This window comes from Nelumbo lutea, chromosome 2 (genome assembly GCF_056320005.1).
Source record: "Nelumbo lutea isolate HS-2025 chromosome 2, American lotus-T2T, whole genome shotgun sequence".
NCBI lineage: Eukaryota > Viridiplantae > Streptophyta > Magnoliopsida > Proteales > Nelumbonaceae > Nelumbo > Nelumbo lutea.
The window spans coordinates 69,322,728-69,343,800 of record NC_142685.1 but is presented as its reverse complement, the minus strand read 5'-3'; the positions used below and the strand labels follow the sequence as shown (position 1 = coordinate 69,343,800).

At 36.0% G+C, this 21,073-nt stretch overlaps 1 protein-coding gene across 1 annotated transcript; it reads right to left on the bottom strand.

The window, feature by feature from the left end:
• Positions 1-2,462: 2,462 nt before the first annotated feature.
• Positions 2,463-16,129, bottom strand: CSN6A (COP9 signalosome subunit 6A). The gene is made up of 10 exons (XM_088969004.1): positions 15,554-16,129; positions 15,000-15,088; positions 11,370-11,463; positions 10,593-10,654; positions 10,427-10,505; positions 10,221-10,313; positions 10,026-10,126; positions 9,683-9,738; positions 9,456-9,561; positions 2,463-2,852 (listed from the first exon to the last, which is right to left on the bottom strand). Exons 1-9 carry the CDS (start codon positions 15,831-15,833, stop codon positions 9,480-9,482), a joined length of 936 nt encoding a protein of 311 aa, XP_088825130.1. The 5' UTR covers positions 15,834-16,129; the 3' UTR covers positions 2,463-2,852; positions 9,456-9,479.
• Between the last annotated feature and the right edge of the window lie 4,944 nt (positions 16,130-21,073).

Below are 21,073 nucleotides of genomic sequence, written 5' to 3'. Positions count from 1 at the left end.
GGGATACATACATCTTTTTCTTTTATATAGCTTTTAAAAATTTTTCTTTTATACAACCCACAAACTGCTACTTGAATCCAATGGTTTAATGGTTCAACCGTCCAGGTCAGTGGTTCTCTGACCAAATCAACGGTTTTTACAACTACGCCTTAAACAGAAGCCATAACCTGGCCGGTTTCTAGATCGAACAGTTTAATTATCATGGTTTATAAAACCTTGCTCACAAGCAGCCTGCTGCCCCCCCCCCCCCCCCCACCAATTCCCTTGTAACGTGTAGTTTATAACACTAAAAATTAATAGACTACTTAAACCTCCCTTGAAATTTTACCAATCTCAATGAATTATTGGTAAAGGAGAATGATATTGGAGCGGCTTTGTGCCTTTGATTCATGATGTGGAAAATACTGAAGTTTCTTTTATTTTTATTTTTTTTTGAGAAAAGTGGAAAATACTGAAGTTGAAGATTTCAAACTTATTCATGTTTTATTAACTAGTGTTTTTTTGTCTTTTCAGGTTTCAATAATGTCCCACTCAAATTAAACAATTTGTTGCTCAATCTAACTGCATTCTTTAACAATAGACAGATCATGTGCAATCTGTGGTGAGGTAGATGCGGATTATATTTTCAAAGACTACTTTTTTTTGGTATTGAATCTAAGACTGTACTTACGTCCAGCAAATTTGGAATGTTATTTGATCTAACATGGTCTGCCCGGGAGTAGAGGATAATTCGATGTGGGATTAGTGGTGTAGGCTTGGAAAACTTAAAAGATAGAATGGGTGATAATGGGAATAAACTCTTAAGTCTTAACTGAAAAAAAAAAAGCATTATTGTCTTGTCGATCATTTGAAAGAATAGAATCTCTCCCCTCCCCCCATCTTATTAGAGAAAGCTCTCTATCTGTTTTTTGGAAATTAGGAATCACTATTGGCACTGCTTTAAATAATTGGGGTGATTCCATTGTTCATGTTAGATGAAATGCCCCCAATGGGGAGCCGTTAAGATAAATTTCGGCCCTACTTGTGATCCTAATGGTTTATATTCTATCTCATGCATTGCCAGGAATCACCATGGGGAGGTCCTGTATGTAAAGACTAAAAGACATATTGGAATCACACTACTATCAACCTTGCTGAAGCGTGGACTGCTTGGGAGGCTCACAACCATACTCTCAATTATATAAGTCAGCCTGTTATCTTCAAGAGAGATTCAAAACTGATCATCAACTGTCTTAGGAATCAAGTTTTGCCACCATAGAGATTGAAGAATGTGGTTGATAAATGTCTGCACATTGGTGAGCTGCTGGAATATGGAATCTGCAATCATCGTGTTTTCACAAAGGCAACCAAGAAGATGATTGGTTAAGGCACTCCCATTGCTGGAAATATTTCATTTTCATTGGAACTGCCTAAAGGGAAAATATTTCATTTTTGTTGGAGCTTCCTAAAAATCTGTTTGTAGTTTGCTTTTTTAATTCTTGGGTATGTACTACTACCCACCTTATCAAAAAAATAATTCTAACTACAGCTGTGGAAGGAATTCGAAGAGCAAAAGAACAAAATATCAGTCGTTTAATCCTGAGAGGTGATTCAAAGGTGGTGATTAGTTGATTGAAAAAAGAGGACAATGGTTTGTGGAACTATAACAATGAAAAGAAAAAATTTCTATGGCTGTATGGAGAAATTGAGATACAATACAGCTGGGTGAAGAAGACCGCTAATTCATTTGCAAATGGGTTGGCCAAACAAGGGATGAATAGGGAGTCTATCTTTTGGGCTAATTTTTAACTTTCTTTCATTGTGTTTTGTTAATGGAGAGCTAAGACATTTTATCTCCCCCTTATTGTATCTAAAGCTTCACAAATCTTCAATTAATTAAGTTTCTGTTATTGATCAAAATAATAATATTATTATTATTAATAATAATATTAATATTAATACTAATAATAATAATAATAATAATAAGTCTAACTGGATTTGGAAGAACTTTAATGGATTTTTATAAGTTCCTCACCTTTAGATCTTGTAAGACCTAAGCAAGGTTCAAAATTTTGTTACATATCAGCCGATACGTATCATATATTGGGTCACCAATACACAAAATATAAGGAGTTTCGGGGTAGGACCTGTTTCGGGGGGTAACCAAGCCTTTAACCGACCCCCTGAACATATTTTGAAAAAAAAAACTAAAAAACAATACAAGTGTTGATACAAAGCCTGATACACCCAATTCTGATTGTATCGAAACTTTGAGCCTTGGACCTAAGCACCCTCTGATTTGCAAGTAGCCTAGCACAAATCAGTGGAATTTGGGCCTTCCTCATATCATTTTTTTGTGGAAATTTAGGTATGATACTTTTCTCTGCAGCAATAATGGCCACCAGCGAAGTGGGGAATTATTTAAGTTCCCTTTTTAACATTACTATCTATCCCACTCAACATATCATTGGTTGTGTGTTGCATTTGTGGAGCTCAAATGATGGTGACGCGCAACTTTAGAGTTATTAATCTTTCAGATACATGAAGGTAAAAGGTGCAACAACTCACTATCCTCTCAAAATCATTACCAAGTAGTTGGAGGAATGTGATAGCCTGAGGTCACAATTGGAATATCAAACTATCAATGAGCTTTAAGTGGAGTAATAACTCCCCATCATTGGAGCGAAACCTATGTGATGAGGAATCTGATTGAATTTCCCGAGTTCAGCTTCAGTAATCGCCTTACTCGACATCAAGAAATCTGATTGAATTTCCCAAGTACATCCAACCCTGCTCTGACGCAAAAAGTATAGCTGACAAAATAACATGTAGCTCCATATGCAGAATTCCTTGCTTTATTTGCTTGGGTTCACCTGCAACAGCAAGAAAAATCTCCTGAATTAGTAAATATTACAAAACCAAGTAAACCCATCTAGGCTCCCAAGTACTATACTCCTAAGTACAAAAGCTCCTAAGTACTATACTCCTAATTACAAAACCAAGTAAATATTACAAAGCTCCCAAGTACTATACTCCTAAGTTTATCCTTAAGCAACTAGCTGCGCTTTGTATTGATCAATGCTCCCATCAAACTTGAGTTTAACCAAGTAAACCCATCTAGGCATCTACTACCAATGGGGACAAAGTATTCTCGGCACTGATCAATGCATTAGTAACATGCTTCCATTAGGTCATTGCATTGACAATTTGATTTGGTCCAAAATAAGATTATACAAGGAACTAGGTGAGGAACAAGTCATGTGATTAGAGGCTCCAGAGTCAATAATCCAAAGATGACTTGCAGAAGAGGTAAAATGATAACACTTACCAGAAAGCCCAATAACTGAAAAATGCATAGGAAATAACTAAAGGTAACCATAGACTGAACCCATTGTTGACCATATAATGTTGCCACCATTTATATTAGCCTAACCAAATTAAAACAAGTAAATGAAAGATAGAAAGCTCTGGGGAGAGCAAGAGGATTGAGAAACATTATTATTAACTACAAGCAGTATTAGTATCAACAGAAGCATATTCTTAAACATAATTAACACTAAATGTCCCACAAACATGGCAGAGATGTGATATTCCAAGAAAGTATTATAAAAATAACACCAAAATTCACTCCTACAACATCTTCTAGGTTCACCATACAAGAAACAAAAAAGCCACGAAGTGTAAGGAAAATCATAGTGTATGAAACAGGTTGATCTAACCATTCCTCCAATGCTTAGTTACTAGTATGTTTTTTCTTTTCTTTTTCTTTTTTATTTTTTTTGTAGATAGATAATGCTTACTAGTATGTTATGAGGGTGCATTAAGACTGAAGGTTAATTTGAAAAAGAGAACTTTTCTGGTTGGCAAGGTACCTCACATTAATGACCTGGGCCACACACTTGGGTGCCAAGTAGAAACATTCTATACAAACTACCTCAACCTTCCACTTGGTGCAAATTACAAGTGTGGCTATTCGGAACCCCATGAGATGTTGATGCACAAATTGTCTGGATGGAATAGGTGATACCCCTCAAAAATGGGTAAGATTATCTAAATTCTAAGTGTTCTCTCCAACCTCCCCAATTATTATTTGTCTAATCTTCTCTATAGCATCAGCAGCTATTAGAAGAGATTTTATGGGAAGGGTATAATTAGGAGAGAAAATTCCACTTGGTGGCATGGAACACAATTTGCAACCCAGGAGAAAGGAAGGATTGGGTTAAGACAATTAACAGCCATGAACAGGACTCTTCTTTGCAAGTGGCTTTGTAGATTTGGAGTAAAAATCAACTTTGGAGGCAAAGTAATTGGGTCAAAGTGGTAGAACATAGATGCCCAGATGGCTTGGAAGTCATTGATGCCATCTCAATCTTATGGATCCAATATCTGGAAGGGGATTATGAAGCTTAAGGAGGGGAATTTGTGAGGTATGTTAGATTGAAGCCAGGAGGTGGTGAGAATATTTTCTATCTGGAAGGGGATTATGAAGCTTAAGCCTCTATGTCATACTTTTCCTGCCCTTGTCAACTGTCATATTATTCTTGATAGGAGATCTCTGTAAAGGATTGTGTTGAATGGAATGGGTCTCATCATGCATGGAGCACCATGCTTACACACAAACTTCAAGACTGGGAGGTGGATTTATTCACAGAACTGCTGGGCAGATTGAATGTTGGACATTTAGATCTTTAATTGAGGGATTGCAAGGTATTGTTGAGGGATTCCTCATGATTATTTTCTACCAAGTCCTGCTACGAGGCTCTATTGTGTGATTATCAGAAGGTTCCTTGGTGTTGGATTTGGATGGTTCAGGTACCATACAAAGTCAAATTTTTTTTGTATGGCTAGCTAACAGCTTCAGATAAAGTTCAGACCATCGATCATCTGATTAATAAAGGGATGAACCTTAACATTATAGGGGTCTTCATGGGTCAGTTCCATTCGGTTGCAGGCTGTTTGTCCAACTGAACCGACCTGGTCGGGTTGGGGAATTGGCCACCCAAAACCGACCAACCATTAGTGAAAACCAGCCAACTCGGGTCATATCAGTTTGGATTGGTTTGTCGGCTTGGTCAATTGGTTCAAAGACAGCATTTCAATACAGTACTTACACACACACAACCATCTTTTTTCTGAGGGCATCTCACCCTCCTTTTTAGCATTCAATAAGTACTTGTACACACAACCATCTTCCCAAAAAAGCATTAAATCATCCATATGACATTCAAGGGACACAGTAAAGAAATTAGGATAACTAAGAGAAATACCACGACACCCAGCATTCTGAAAAGGAATTAGCCTTAGACAAGAAAAGAAACTCAAAAGCATTACCAAAGACTAGATTCCTAACCCCAGTATTTCTCTACGTCTCCTTATTAACCACTGGCATCCCCTGAGATTTAGAACAAATTTCCTAAGAAGATCAAATATCTTTTTGGTTTGTACCAAAAGAAAGAACAAGTTGAATTGAAGATACCAGTTGACCACAAGACAACCACCCAATTCAAACAAACCGAATGAGCCCCCAAAATGCCTCAACCCAAATTTTCCTCAAATTGACCCATTGAAGATCTATCCACACCCAAACCCTAATGCATATTACTAGAATCAGAATAAGTGCCATCACCAACTAATGACCCTCTTTGCCCAATGTAATAGCTAATAATCATAACCTGAGTCCCTGACATATGGTTCGCTGAATTTCTAGAAGACATGTTTGACTGATGAACATCCTATTAGAACAAGAGGCTTTCACCAACCTACTCGCAAAGACCCTTTACTAACCATCTTCTCTTTTTGGCAAAGATTCATAGAACTGGAAGCCACTGAATTTCTCCTATTCCTGTGATTCTCAAGAACAAACCCAATCATCATATAAAGGATTCTCTACTTTCAACCATAGTCATGGATGGTTCATTGGACTAGTCTGAAAAAACACATCCAGTTCTAAAGATAATTGAAGCTGCCCAGAAACACCTTCTATAATGATCAGTGTTTAGAAAACTGGACCAGCTGATTTAATCGGAAAACAGGTGAACCAGTCCTAGTTTCATGAAACCGCCCAGGTCATTAACTAATAGAAATTTTAAAATGTGTTTAGCAAGATTTGAACCCACAACCTTTTATTTTCATATATACCATTGGTCCACCTCTTAACTTGTGTTAATTAATAATTCTTTATTGTACATATTACCTTATTATGTGTGTATTTTAAAGAAAATGTAAATTAAGAGACTTGAACCCTAATCATTTGCTTTAAAAATTAAAGAACTTGCCATCAATGCACCATATTTAAGTATAAAAGTTGTAAAATATATTATATATAATAGGGTAAATCTCTTAAACTACCCCTACTGTTTAGCGTAATGACATGCGGTACCCCTACTGCTTAGCTATTGTCTTGCGGTACCCTTAAGTTTTTTGACAATTGTCATTGCCGTTAAGTGCTAACAGAAGGAAACGAAATGTCAAATTTGCCCTCTTCTTCATCTTCAATGGAGCAAGGTCTCGGCGGAAATTGAGACTCTTCTTCCTCTTCAATGGTGCAAAATATCAAGGAATGGGAAGCCAATTCTTCCCCAGAGGCTTTCACCGGTGATGCCTTCTTTCCCAGAGGCTTCTAGTTTCCCAGCTTTCCAGCAAGTCTGTTTCATTTCCACCGAGACCGATGCCGGTACTGGCAACAACAATGGCAACGGCAACAGCAACGGTAGCTGTGGTGACATCTATGGGACGCAATACCATATTCATGCACAGACATGAGAGAAGAACAACTGCACAGACTGTAAATGACGAATGCATCACCAAAACGGGGAGGAGTTGTGCCACCACGCTATCACCAATTTGCATGTGTTTGGAAAGCTGGAAACTGCTGGTGACGAAGCGGAGATTTTCCCTTTTTCCAGAACAAAGAATAATAACAAGAGTCAAACAAGGAATTTTTCGTTTTGGACTTTTGGGCGTTAAAACTGGACCCAGACCCTTAACACTTTTAACTGATTACAATCTACAAGCAACAAGCAATGGGGTGTCATAAATAAATTACTAGTCTAGTCAGATCAGGCTCAGGGGCTTTGGATCAGCACACGAAAAAGAATGTTATTTCTTGGAGCATTTCCGCTTAAATAAGAAACCGTTGGATACTACCTCAAAGGGAATGAATGACCGTTGCGTTGAGACATACGTTGTTGGAATCCATGAATGTAACGTAAGGATCAATGGCAGGCATGAAGCTCTCATCTGATGGTTGCAGAGACTTGCAGTAAGTATTTTTTTCCCAGTGAGGCAATTTGTCAAACAAGAGAAGTGTAGAGCAGGTACTAATTAAAGGGGAAAGAGTTTGGCAGACTCAACCGTACACACGCAAACGCAATCATCAAGCAATGCAATTGTCGTAATGGTTGCTCTGTTCATTTCTACCTCCATTTCCATGGCTCCTCTGTTCTTGCTCCTCTGCATTGTCATCACCACAAAGTGGAGCTTCTGGGTTTGAAAGGTTAGGGTTTTAATGAACCAGCATAATTTTCCATTTTCTCTGTTTTATTTTGAAAATTTGAAGAAAAGGTTGCTGGCGAAAGTGGTAGGATACAGATGACGACAGTGGTGGCGATGGCGGCAGAGAAACAGGGAGTGGAACGACTGCAGAGTGGTTCACTGTAGTTGCCGTTGGGGAGAGGGATGGTGAAGAAGAACGGAGAGGGACAAAGGGCAAAATTGGGTTTTTAAAACTTAACGAAAGGGGTAGAGATAGTCAATTGTCAAAAAACTTAAGGATACCGCAAGACAATAGCTAAACAGTAGGGGTACCACATGTCATTACGCTAAACAGTAGGGTAGTTTAAGAGATTTACCCTATATAATATTTATATGACCACTAGTATATATATGTATATGCCAAGTCATCACAGTTTGACCCCAGTTGAACCCCTCACCCGTGAACCTCTCCCCTCTCCGGTTCTATGTCCGGTCCAGTTCTCTGAACATTGATAATGATGTTCAATGCACCCACATTGTAAAAAATGTTTGAAAGGTTTTAATACCAGTAAATAGCCCAAACAAGGGGACAAATGGCCCTGTTTTTAAAGGCATATCTATGGAGATTTGAACCTTTAGTCTAAGATAATAATGGTGGGACTAAGATTTTTTGAATGCCAATACTAGAACCCAACCTTTTGCCAACCTCCAATCTCACATGCTCCAAGGGCAAGTTATGGCCTTACACCAAAACCTCAGCTTCCTTAATGACCCAATCCAAATAAGACTTAACCCACAGTCCACTCTCTAAACATAAGCCACTGTTGTTGAACGCTGACCATGGTCCATTATTTCCAACTCTTTCAAAGTCATCAAGATACCAGAACCTAAACCTGTAATACCCTTTCTGAAGAGGAAAAACAAGCAAATAGGAATCATCCATCCCCCATGTAGCCCTAATCCAGTTAATAAAATCAGTAATTGCAATGGCAATTTCAAGGAACATCCTTCTAACACAGAACCTAAACCTGTAATAACCTTTCTGAATAGGAAAAACAAGCAAATAGGAATCACCCATCCCCCATGTAGTCCTAATCCGATTAATAAAATCAGTAATTGCAATGGCGATTTTAGGGAACACTCTTCTAATACAAACTCCTAACTTCCTTGAGTTCCTCAGAAAGCTTTCAGTCAATCAAACGTATCAACTTCATATTCCTCTTCTGTCATTCATCATGTTAGAAAAATCTTTTTGAAGATTTTTGATATTAACCATCTAACACAAACAAAACAGAAACAAACAAAGCAAACAGAGAGTCAGTAGAAGCAATACAATCACAACAAAGGAATTCCAAGATACGAGAAAACAAAGACATGGCACAACTACAAACCAAAACAACAAGGAAAATAAAACTTAACAAGACACATAAAAAACAAAAAGCTACATCCTATCACATGTCTAGAAACAAGCTCCGCTCTACCATCTAGTAATGTCCAATACAAGGACACAAAAGAAGTAAAACCATCACTTCCCTGCAATGACACTTCTCCTCCCTCAGTCATCTTCCGATCAGTAGGGCCCAGGTGAGTTCTACTAATAGGACCGGCCTGTTAATCCAGTATCTATGCAGCTCAAATCACCATGTTAATTTTTTACCAAAAAATCCATCATGTTAAATATGTAACATATATCCAAAGCTGATTTAAGAGGACCTTGGGAAACAATTTAAAACACAGTTCACTCTATTTCCTTTGGGATGCTGAGTCATTAGGTATATGAAGTTGTTAGAACTGAAGCTCAACATGACATTAACACATGCCCACCCAACCCCCATACAACATCCTAATAATAAACACAGAATTAGCAACAAGTAAACAAAACACATTGGACATTGCTACATCCAGATTATTTTCCCTTCTCATTCTTTTCCTAGAAAATAACTCTAGAAATGTTTCCTGTCATGCCTGTAAGCAGGGCAGCTGATTCTAGAAAAGAACCCCACCTTAACAAAGCAAGAGAATAACCATCAAATAAAAGCCGTCCGGCCCCCCCTCCGACTATGCCTGTCATATGCTGTGTTAAATTTGTCAACCAACTCATTCATGGTGCTGCAAAATCATAAAAGAAATTACAGTTATATAAATACATGGTCATTGTCCATTAACTATTTAAAAGAAAAGAACTTTATTTTTCCTTTGAAGCAAAAGGAATAAAGTCTATATATTGCACCTTGAACAGTTGGTTAACATGGCCAGATAGGTGATTAGTAGAGTGTCATTGTATTCCTGCAAAGGTGATAGGAGTGAGCATTTGGTTTAACCGAATTAACCAAAATTCTAAAGGGAAACCAAACCAAAACTGAACTAAGGAAATACAAAAATAACCGAACCAAATGTCTTACAGCTATTTCAGTTAAAACTGTTTTCAACAAAAATATGCTCGTCCTTAGAAGTTGACAATTAGAAACCCATCTCATTACTTTGATTTTTGACAATTAAGAGTCCAAAGTTGCCAAAAAAAGTTTGAATTAAACTCATGACTTGTTACTGATTGTAGGAATAGAGAAACTGACCATCTGAAAATCATCTTGAAATTTCCCAGATTCAATTGCCGGTAATCTTCTCAAAAGGCTAGAAACTTGCCTCAACAACGAGTACTCCATGGGAATATCACCTGCCATCTCAACAAACTCATACAGAAATCCACCTACAGCGGAGGCTATGATATTCAGCATCTAAATATTGATATTTAAGTCAAAAAAGAGTACCTCTTTGCATGGAGAGAAGATAATTATGAAGAACCCTAATTCTGCTATTCAACATCTTGATGGCACTATGAATGCCAGTGAGATGTGCAGCCACTGCACCCAAAGAAACATGAAATTCAGACATTCACACAGGATTTTGCTTCATGAATAGAAAACCACAAACAACAATAAGGGAAATGTGAAGACATTGAAACCAGAAATCTCACACTGAGTTGCAGCTGAACCCCCATCAGATGGTTTAAGATGCGCAACATGATCAACTGAGATTCTTTCTGCCTCTACAGTCTTAGAATGAAGGAAATGATTCAGCAATACTAGGTTGCAACGCAAGTATGACCAGTAACATAGACTAGAAAAAATAGAAGGGCTTACCTCAATAGTGTAGCTTGAACGAACAAAAATTAGCTGAGGAATCCCATCTATTACATGCAACTCTTCAGTTGTAGCAATATAAAGATCATTTGTCAGTATCAGTTCAAAATAAAGCACCATGGATGGTACCTTTTTCCACTATAATGATGATGATGATGACAACAAGGGAGTGGGTCTGTTAGTAGAATTGTTTAGTAAATGCTGAACAACCAAGGAATTTTCTACATGGTAAATTGGTTTAGGGCTTAAAGTGGCCCCACAGGGTCCCCTCACAATTATTCTGTTAGTGGAATAAATTCAAACCCAGAAACCCTTGCCACCAGACTAAAGTAAGTGTCAAATAATCCATTGGGTTTACATCAACAAAAATCTATCGAATAAAGTGCCCAACAATTATCCTCTAGCAATTGTCCTACGAAGTTAATTTGAATACATAGGGGAAATGTGCCAACAAACACAGTAGATTTTAGTCACAAGTAATTTACATATATGACCTTGAAGTGAAGAAAAAAGTTTGCATAAATTTCCAGGTTTATGTTTGTAACTTCTCCATAAAATTGATAGTTGCCCACAGTTGACTTGAAAATAACATGCAATACAAAATGTCACATCTCACAAGCTGTTTGTAATAATAAGAAAAAAAGAATAGTTTCAACAATAAGAACTTGTTCAACATGAGAATCACAAAACAGCACTTCATACAGGCCTGTATTGAATAGACATTTTTTTATCAGTTTTATAGGATAGACAATAGAAAAATCAGGCAAGTCTACATACCACTTTCATAGATGGTCACAGGGAGATCCTTTTGTGAATGATTGATAGCAGGATTGAGAATAACATAAACTGGGCTCTCATTAATATCCATCAACTGTAACAAAGAGAACATCATTAAAGAAACTCCATTCCTTACAACATATTAACAAGTAACTGCCATTATGGCTCAAACTCATTAAGTATATCATTTCACTTGGTTACGATCCTTTTCTAATAAGCAGGTAAAAGCACTTATGGATTGTGTTGTAGTAATTGTGGAAGTAGTTTTTGTGATGGAGGCTGTGGCAACCATGGTAATAACAAGAATTATAGGATTATATTGGCAGACAGGATAGTGGCGGTGGTGGGAATGACTAATTACAGCAAATGCAGAAGCTGATACACAAACCAGGACTAGAGTTCTAACATTGGAGGGTGGAAGAAGGACATTTTGTATTTTTTGTATTTGTGTGTGCACACAGAGGAAGGATTAGAATAGAAACTCTACCTAAAAGATGAAATTTCCGATCATGGATGTTAAAGGCATGAGCCCAGGGGAACTTTGGTCTCATCACTTGTTATTATGTCATATAAGTCACTTAAGTTCTGCCCACTTCAATAAAAGCAGAACCTTGAGCTGAAATAACACATACCCCATTCAAAACCAACCTAAAGCAAAGCCCAATAATAAACCAAATATCCCCAAAATGAGGATCACTGACATGACAAACTAGGGGTGTAAGCAAGTCAAGCCTGCTCACAAGCTACTCAAGCTCGGATCAGTGAACACCCAAACTTGGCTCACTAACAGTCAAGTTCAAGTTGAGTAATGAAGGGATAAATTCTGCAAAAGCAAATGAGGACAAAAGAAGGTTGGAGGGAATGAGTCAGGAAGGAATGACTAAAAAATCTGATAGAGGAGAGTTGAGTAATGAAGATTCTGTGGCAGTTTTTGTGGGGAAGCTTGGCTGTAAACTGAAAGATCTGAATGAACTCAAAGTGTTTCTACAGAAAAAGAGACAGGAAGTAAAGGTTAAAAAGAGAAAGATGAGCGAGAATGAAAGATTAATGAGGGATGTGGAAGGAGATAAAAGTTTTCATTTCAAAGGGGAAAGGAGGAATGGAAGTAAGTGAGATTAGTAGAGGTCAGGGGTGAACAATTTGAAGACAATGAAAATTTTTAGTTGGAATGTTAGAGGTTTGGGAAGTGCTAGAAAGAGAGCAGTCATTAAAGAGGCAATCAAGAAGATAAATCCGGATGTGGTAATTTTGCAAGAGACAAAGAGGGCAGACTTTGATAGTAGGTGGGCAAGGAGTGTTTGGATAGGGGGTGCAGCCTTCTCTTGGGGGCAGCAGGGGGTATTGTTACATTGTGGAAAAATGATATCCTCACAGGTTCGGAGGAATTGATAGGACAATTTACAGTTTCAGTGAAGTTTAAGCAGGTGGAGGATGGTTTTGAGTGGGAGTTAAGTGTTAACAAATGTGTATGTGCCAAATGACTACAGAGAGAGGGGGAAATTGTGGGAAGATTGGAAAAACTGGGTGACCACAAGCATGAGGAACTTTAACCAATATGTGGATGCTTTTAAGCTTAAAGAGATCCTTTTGTCACATTGCAGATTTACTTGGTCCAATCTCCAAGCAAACCCCATTTGCTCTAAGCTGGACAGATTCCTTTTCTCAAATGATTGGGAAGAACACTGGGGAACTTGACTTTTATTGCCCTTCCAAGGGTTACCTCTAGCCATTGGCCTATTGTGATCTGTAAGGAAAAGTTGGGAAATGCAAGGGTGGCTCCTTTTAGGTTTGAAAATATGTGGTTAGGCCACTCAGGATTTATTAGGAAAGTCAAAGGTTGGTGGCTAGAGAGAAATCTTGAAGTTGAGTGGAGTGGTATAAGGTTCCATAGAAAGCTCCAATTTCTAAAAAATAGAATTAAAGATTGGAATATTCTAGAGTTTGGGAGGTTGGAGGAAAGGAAGCAACAACACAAATTGAAGATCTGGATTTGAAGGAAGAGAGGGGAAGCCTTACAGAAGAGGATAAGGAACTTAGATGGAGGCTTACGGAAAAAAATTAGAGGATTGTTTGCTCAAGGAGGAAATAAGTTGGAAGCAAAAATCAAATGTAAGTGACTGAAAGAGGGGGATAGGAATACTAAATTTTTTCATGGAGTGGCAAATGGAAGGTGGAAAACTTTCATCTCTAGCCTAGAAGTTGAAGGGGTTACATTATCCAATCACAATGAGGGTGTTGGAGCCTTTGCAGAACACTTTAGATCAATCTTCAAAAGACCCTTAAATAATAGAGTTTGGGTTGAGGGGTTAGATTGGCCTTCCTTGAGTGTAGAAGATAGGATTTGGTTGGAGAGGATGTTTGAATTGGAAGAGGTGAAGGAGGTTGTCTTTTCTATTGATAGATCAAAGGCTCCAAGCCCAAACGTTTTAACAAGATTGCTGGGAGATACTGAAAGAGGACCTTCTGTTGGTGTTTGAGGAATTTTTTAACAAAGGAGTGATTAACCCAGGCTGAACTCCACCTTTATAGCCTTGGTTCCCAAGAAAAAAGAAGCAAACCACCTGAGGGACTATAGGCCAATAAGCTTAGTAAATAGCTTATACAAGATCATAGCAAAGGTGTTGTCCCTTAGGATCAAGAAGGTGCTCCCTACCATTGTAGAAAATAATCAAGGAGCTTTTGTAAGCGGAAGGCAAATAACAGATCAAATCCTTATAGCCAATGAGAGTGTTGAAGACTTTAAGAGATCAAAGAAAAAGGGGTGGGATCTAGTAGGCTAGTCCTTCTTGTTGGAGATGATGATTAATTTTGGGTTTGGAGATAGATAGTGCAGGTGGGTGATGGACAACATTCTTGTTTTTTATTACTTTTGATCATTTTTTAGCCCATTGTGTATACTGAACATAATCTTTTTGTACAAAGGGTGCACTGTATACTCTAATATTTAATTAATGAAATAGTCATCTTGCCTTTTTCATGTTTAGCATTTCATTAATCAGATACTTGTGGACAAGATTTTAGGAGAAATTTAAGTAAATCATCTTTTAGGTTTTTTTATATTGTTTTGTGAATCCTGCAGTATATACCTTTTTATAAATGATAATTTGATTAGAATTTTCTCTTTAAAGTGGCATATTTATTAGGCTAAATATGATCATATAAATTATTACAAAACCTAAGTGGCATGCAATTTAGGTAACCATGGAATTTAAGGTTCAAACTAGTAATAACTCAAGTACATTTTTTTTTATGAATGAATAACTGATGTATATTGTAACATGATGTTATATCTATCAACTAGTAACACACCCCACATAAGATCAGATTGCCTCAAGCTTAGCTCATTGTAAACATAAACAATAAGCATGCAAACCTTTCCCAGCGATGTCATGAAATCAAGTAGCCTCGTATGCCACACATCCTAATGCAACATTTTGGAATTTAGATTTAAAGTCTTCCATAGAGAATTTCCGCCTGAAATATGTCTCTTTTCCTTTCTATAATACTATTATTCATGCCACTTGCTTATCCGGATCTAAAATATATATAATAGAGTTATTGAAAGGAAAAGGGAAAAAAAAAAGGATAAATCCACACCATAATTGTAGTTGAAGAAGATTTGAAACTTACAGCTTTGTGGATATGCATATCCGACTCCTGTACATCACTTCCCGTCGAATACCAACCAAGAATATAGAAATTCGGAAATACCTTCTTATCTAGTACATTCACATAACAGTAAATTTAATTTTGAAATGTCAGCAAACCCTATTTATCAAAAAAAAAAAATGTCAGCAAACCCTAGATTATGAATCACCCAACATTAAACCCAAAGCCCTATACGCTTAACAACAATTAAGAAACCCCACTAAATATTGCTAAAAACAAGAAAACCTACGAAATTCCAAATCAAAATAGGCCCACGAAAATCAGCATTTACTCATAATTAATAAAAGCCACAAAAAACGATGACGAACAAAAAAGAAAACCCACAGAAGAGAAGATGACAAAAACGCTAAAAATTTTGGATTTCATACAGTGGAATGACAAAAAGTTGCCCAGTTCTCAAAATAAAGAAAACCCACAAACAATATCAAATAAACCCTAGACAGATCACTTTCCTTTCAATGGAATAACGAGAGACAGGGAGTTCGATGTGTATCTAATATCGAATGAATACTTACAGAGCTCTTGCTTCTTCTCGAGAAAGGATCGGTCGAGGGACTCGGTGGAAGGATCGTAAAGGAGCTCGAAACTGTTAAATATCTCCACCGTTCGACCTCGCTGGATTCCAATCACACAGCCGAAGACCCTTGGCGGTTGAGGAAGCGGGGATGAGCCTCCATTGCTGCTACCGTGAGGGGGCTGTGCCTGGGACTTCACTCGCGTATAGTGGTCTGATATGTTCACGATCACCAGCGGGTGCAGCTTGAAGGTCAACCCGCTGCTCGACGACGACGCCATACCTTTACCTTACTTACAACCCTCCGGCTCCGGTACGCCCTTCTGCACCTATGCACTCATACACCCATGAATTCATGAAGGGAGTGTGTTTGGAAGTTGGAACCGTGGTTTTGCGTACTTTTCAGGAATTTTCTTAAATTTACCCTTACTTTTTTTAAACCCGTATAGATAGGTCTAGGTCCCCCATGGCAACGGGGCGGGTATGGGGCGGGGCACCCCTAACTCGTCCCCGATATCGGGGCAAGGAATCAACCCAAGCCCCAGCCCCGTCGGGAAGTCGGGTATGGGGAATCCCCGACATATTCCCAGCCCGAAGTCTTTTTAATATTATTAAGACCCTGTTTGGTTTGTAGGAATAGGAGTGTGGAATCGGAATTGGAATGCAGTGGAATCAGAATCCCATTCTCATTCCTGCTGAATGGTATTCCTCCATTTGAGGAATGGCCATTCCCTGCCCCTCTCTTGGAAATGAAATCTCATTCGCTGATTTTATTTGTCATTCTCATTTCTGTCTGAACCAAACAGACTATGGGAATGGACCATTCCGATTCCAATTCCGAAGGATTTGAATTCCGATTCCAATACCAATTCTGATTACAAACCAAACAGACCCTAATTTCCAGATTCTGTATGTTTTCTAGTTAGTAAACATATCACTTTGCCCATGAAAAGAAACCGGTCATTAACAAATAATGTTCAAAATTTTTAAATAAGAACAGGAATCCCCAAAAAATGTTGTCAAAAAAAGAGGAAATTAAGTTGAGGTTGGTTGTTTCAACAAAAGCCACGTGGAATAAAACCAGGAAAAAAGTCAACAATAATTAATCATATAAAATTAGCAATAAAAGACCAATAAATCATAATAAAAATAGACATAAATATGCTGGCTCAAGTGCTTAACCTATCAACAAATCTAATTCTCTTCAAAATTGTCATTCAGCCCAAATTATTAATAAATGTCTTTACAAGTATACATTTATCACATAATAAATTAATAATGCATCTTGATAGTGAAGAAAGAACTTAACTACCCACTACAAGTATGAATGCATTTCTAAAATTACATGTAAAATATGAATGCATTTCAAAAATTACTTATAAAATATGAATGCATCATACCACGAATGCATTTATGAATAGTATGAATGCATTTCTAAAATTACATGTAAAATATGAATGCATTTCAAAAATTACTTATAAAATATGAATGCATCATACCACGAATGCATTTATGAATTTACTAGTAAAAATATAAATGCATCAAACTATGAATGCACTTCTGAAATTACCTGTAAAATATGAATGCATCACACTTTATCATTCGGGACTCGTGGCTGACGCATTCAAAGGAATAATACCAGATTGGAGAATATGCATTGATAGCTTCAATTGCTTTGCAAAGAGAGAGAGAGAGAGAGAGAGAGAGAGATAAATAATCAAACATTTCAATATGCAAAAAAATAAAAATAAAAACATTATCTCTCTCTCTCTCTCTCTATATATATATATATATATCAAAAATAAACCCTCCATTTGAAGGAATTTTATATCTCAACAAGCATTATTAAATAAGTTTGCATCTCAAGTCTCAACAATTCAAAAAATAAACCTTCCATCTCAATTACACAGCCTTCTACTTCAATCCAACAACCCCACTTCCCTGAAACAATTAAAAAGTAAGAGTATGCATATGGATACTAAGTTAAAAATGATTTTGAATTACATAAAATTCAATAATAAATATTTTAAATCATATACCCCATCATCTATATCAGAATCATCACTATTGATGGTTTCATAAGTGTGTAAGGATCATCACTAAGAGGAGTAACTACATAAAAGAAAAAAATCAATTACAAAGGTAAAATGATGACATTCAATTTTTTCGATAGATAAATATTCAATTTAAATAGCATTACCTTGAATTTTATACGCCAACCAATTTTGAGCATACATCAATGCCTCTAATATCTTAGCATGAAGTCTACTATGATGTGGACTTACTAGCCTTCCCCCAATGCTAAAGGTAGACTCTGAAGCAATTGTGGAAATAGAAATAGCTAGCACATCTTTAACAATTTCTTGTAAGGTGGGATACTTGAGTCTATTTGACTTCCACCAAACTAAAATATCAAAGTTTTGAGTTTTAGGCATCACATTTTCTTTTAAATAAAGGTCAAACTCTAACTTCAAAATCACATTACTTGAACTCATATTAACAAACAAGTCGTAATTAGAAAGTGGATTTTGTTCTTCAATATCAACATTTTCAGATGTGCAAATTGGATTAACTAAAGTTTCACTACCATGTACAACTTTCTTATTCTTGAATTTGGATTGATATTTGTAAAGTAAATCATAACACAGTTGATGAATCCTCTCAATCTCATCCAATGGATCATTCCCATATAACATAGGAAAATAATACTCCATCAACTTCATCTTGTATCTTGGATCCAACACTGTTGCCACTCTCAAAATGCCATTAATCACACACTAATATTTGTTAAATTTTTCCAACATTTTTAATATCATATTCCTTACAGTTTCACATGAACATCTAAGCCATTGAGATAATGCTATTTTGATCTCACAAACTTTGGGAAAATATAAATTTGTCGTGTGAAACTTAGTCCTTGAGAATAATTCAATCACATTATAAAAACAACTTTAACCTCCCACAAATTTCCTTTGCTAATTCCCACTCTTCCTCGCTTGGTAAACATTTATATTGTGATTTACATTGTCTTAAGCGAGAAAAAACATCATTATAAATCAAAGCAGTATAAAGCATCTCATATGTTGAATTTTATATAGTTTTACATTCAAGAGACAATTTCTTACTACTTTGAATTTATAATTGTCGAGATGTTTCCTCAAATTTTTACTATCTTTTGGGGTTGTTTTCTAATACACAATACTATCACAAATTTTCTCAATGGCCTCTTCAATCACAACTAATCCATCTTGTATAATTAGGTTTAGTTTATGTGCACAACAACGCATATGCATGAATCTTCCATCCAACATAAATGAACTCATAGAAAGTTTATCCATAATATCACTAAAAATAGCATCATTCATAATGTAACTATCAACAATAAATGTAGACAATTTTCTAAAAATATTCTAACCTAAAAAATATTCTACTAATATACCTACAAGAACCTCTTTTCTATGTGGATAAGACACATAAACAAACATATAACAATAGATAAAAGGGAAAAAAAACTAAGCATTAATGCTAAATATAAAAAAAAAAAATTGTACAAGTTAAGCATACTAAATACTAGTAGTGAATTATTATATTAGAAGACATACCTTATAATTCGGATTTATACAACCTAATCAACATCAATGAAGTGTGTTGTGACAGTCATGAACCCTTTATTCTTATTATTAGTCGTCCATATGTCAGTTGTGATGGCTACCATCTTCTCATTCTTTTCCAACAACTTAATTGTCATTTTCTTTTCTTCCTTAAAAACTTTCCAAATTTTTTTCTTAATTATGTTTCTCGAAACCACTATAAAAGTAGGTTAATAATATATAAATATTTCCTAAATCCAATGTGGTTGACTATAGAGAGACAATACTCATGTAGAATAATCATATTAACAAGTTCTCTCCTTGAGATTTTTGGATTATAGGCGATGTATGTAACTTTAAACTTTCCATCCTTCTTATTTTGATTTGTCCCCCAATTTTATTGCCTAACATTTGGTTGATTATGCCTTTGACACCTTTGTAAATGCTCATGCAAATGTTTGGTTCCATTTGTTGAGTCCCCACCTAGCTTGTTATCACAGTAGTTACAAACCACCTTGACTTGTTCTTCTATAGTTACTTTTATAAAATGATTTCACATAACAAATATGACCCTCTTCTTAAATAGTGACTCTAAAGTTGTGGTAATTGAACCTCTTTTGCCACCATCATTTTTAGAGCTTGCAAATAGAGCTATTGTAATTGCATCATTTGAGGTTGAAGCAAGAAATGGGATAGCACTTTGGCTAGCTAGTAGAGGGTCCAAATTATCTCATTGTCCAGACATTAAGACTAGTTTTAAAGAAAAATAAATTAGAAGTAGTTAAAAATTTTAGACAAATAAAAAGTATAGAAAAAATATTTTAGAAATATTGATAAATAACTAGGTTTAGTTAATGTTCTATATTCCCAAATAGCTTAGAAGTATCACTCATTATGATTGAACTTGGTGCCATCAGCTATTTGTTGTTAACCTTTGGTTCTGTGAAATGAAACCCACATATAAGCTTGATGGGGAAAAGAAAATATATTAGGCTTAGGGTTCGATAATAAACTTGAGGCAAGACCCAAATAAAATACTTTAACACTTGGATGCTCATGACCCAATTTAAGACACGACTCATAACTTTGAGTTCTTTATTTGTAATGATTGTACACTCCCTACATTAATTGAAAATACAAAATAACATTTCAAAAATCAATATTTTTATATAGTAATGCATTTAAACTAAGGGGTGCATTTTAAGATTCATTTGAATGTTCTATAATCACTAGAGTGCAATATTATTTTTTTCTCTATGATTTCTTGCAATCATTTCTAATTATCATATGATATAAACTTATTATTAAATATCAATGCTTTCAATATATAGCTTGAATGTTGGCAGCCCACTATTCATTTTGTTTGAACAATTAAATTCTAAATCAACAGTCCATCATTGACCAATTTGCAGTCAGCTTAATGCAAAATTCCTCCAAAAAATGAATTATAAGAATCAAGAATTCAATATACAAAGAACAATAGAACACACTCTACACATTTGGAAAAGAGTCTAATTGATCAATAAGTATTTCTACTCAAGGAAAATTTTCTAAGCATCTTACTCAAGGAAAATTTGTTTGCATTAGGGTGTAAAAAAATCATTTTGACCCTCTGGACGATTTTGGTTTCTTTGAATATTGACCAGTACAGTAAAATAATTTCCCATCCACTAAGTACAGAAAAAAAAAAAAAAAAAAACAATCAAGACACTTTGAATAACGCATAACTGAAATAATCTCATTCTGGCCTTGGGTTAACATAAAGTGCTCAAATTTACTACTTAAAATAGAGGCATTTCCATTAGATAAGATAGAAATGAGGTCACTTCAGAATCGTGAATCTCCAAAATGTAATGTTTCTTTATATATAAGGCCACTTCCCTCCTACAAAATTAACATTGAAAAAGAATTGAACTCATTATAGTTCCTTT

Excerpts from the sequence above, each read along its gene's own strand:
- CSN6A (XM_088969004.1), bottom strand. The coding sequence starts at position 15,833 with ATGGCGTCGTCGTCGAGCAGCGGGTTGACCTTCAAGCTGCACCCGCTG. Across the intron at positions 15,089-15,553 it reads CGAGAAGAAGCAAGAGCTCT|ATAAGAAGGTATTTCCGAAT; the intron begins GTAAGTATTCAT and ends TGAATGTACTAG. Across the intron at positions 10,127-10,220 it reads TCTTCTCTCCATGCAAAGAG|GTGATATTCCCATGGAGTAC; the intron begins GTACTCTTTTTT and ends TTGAGATGGCAG.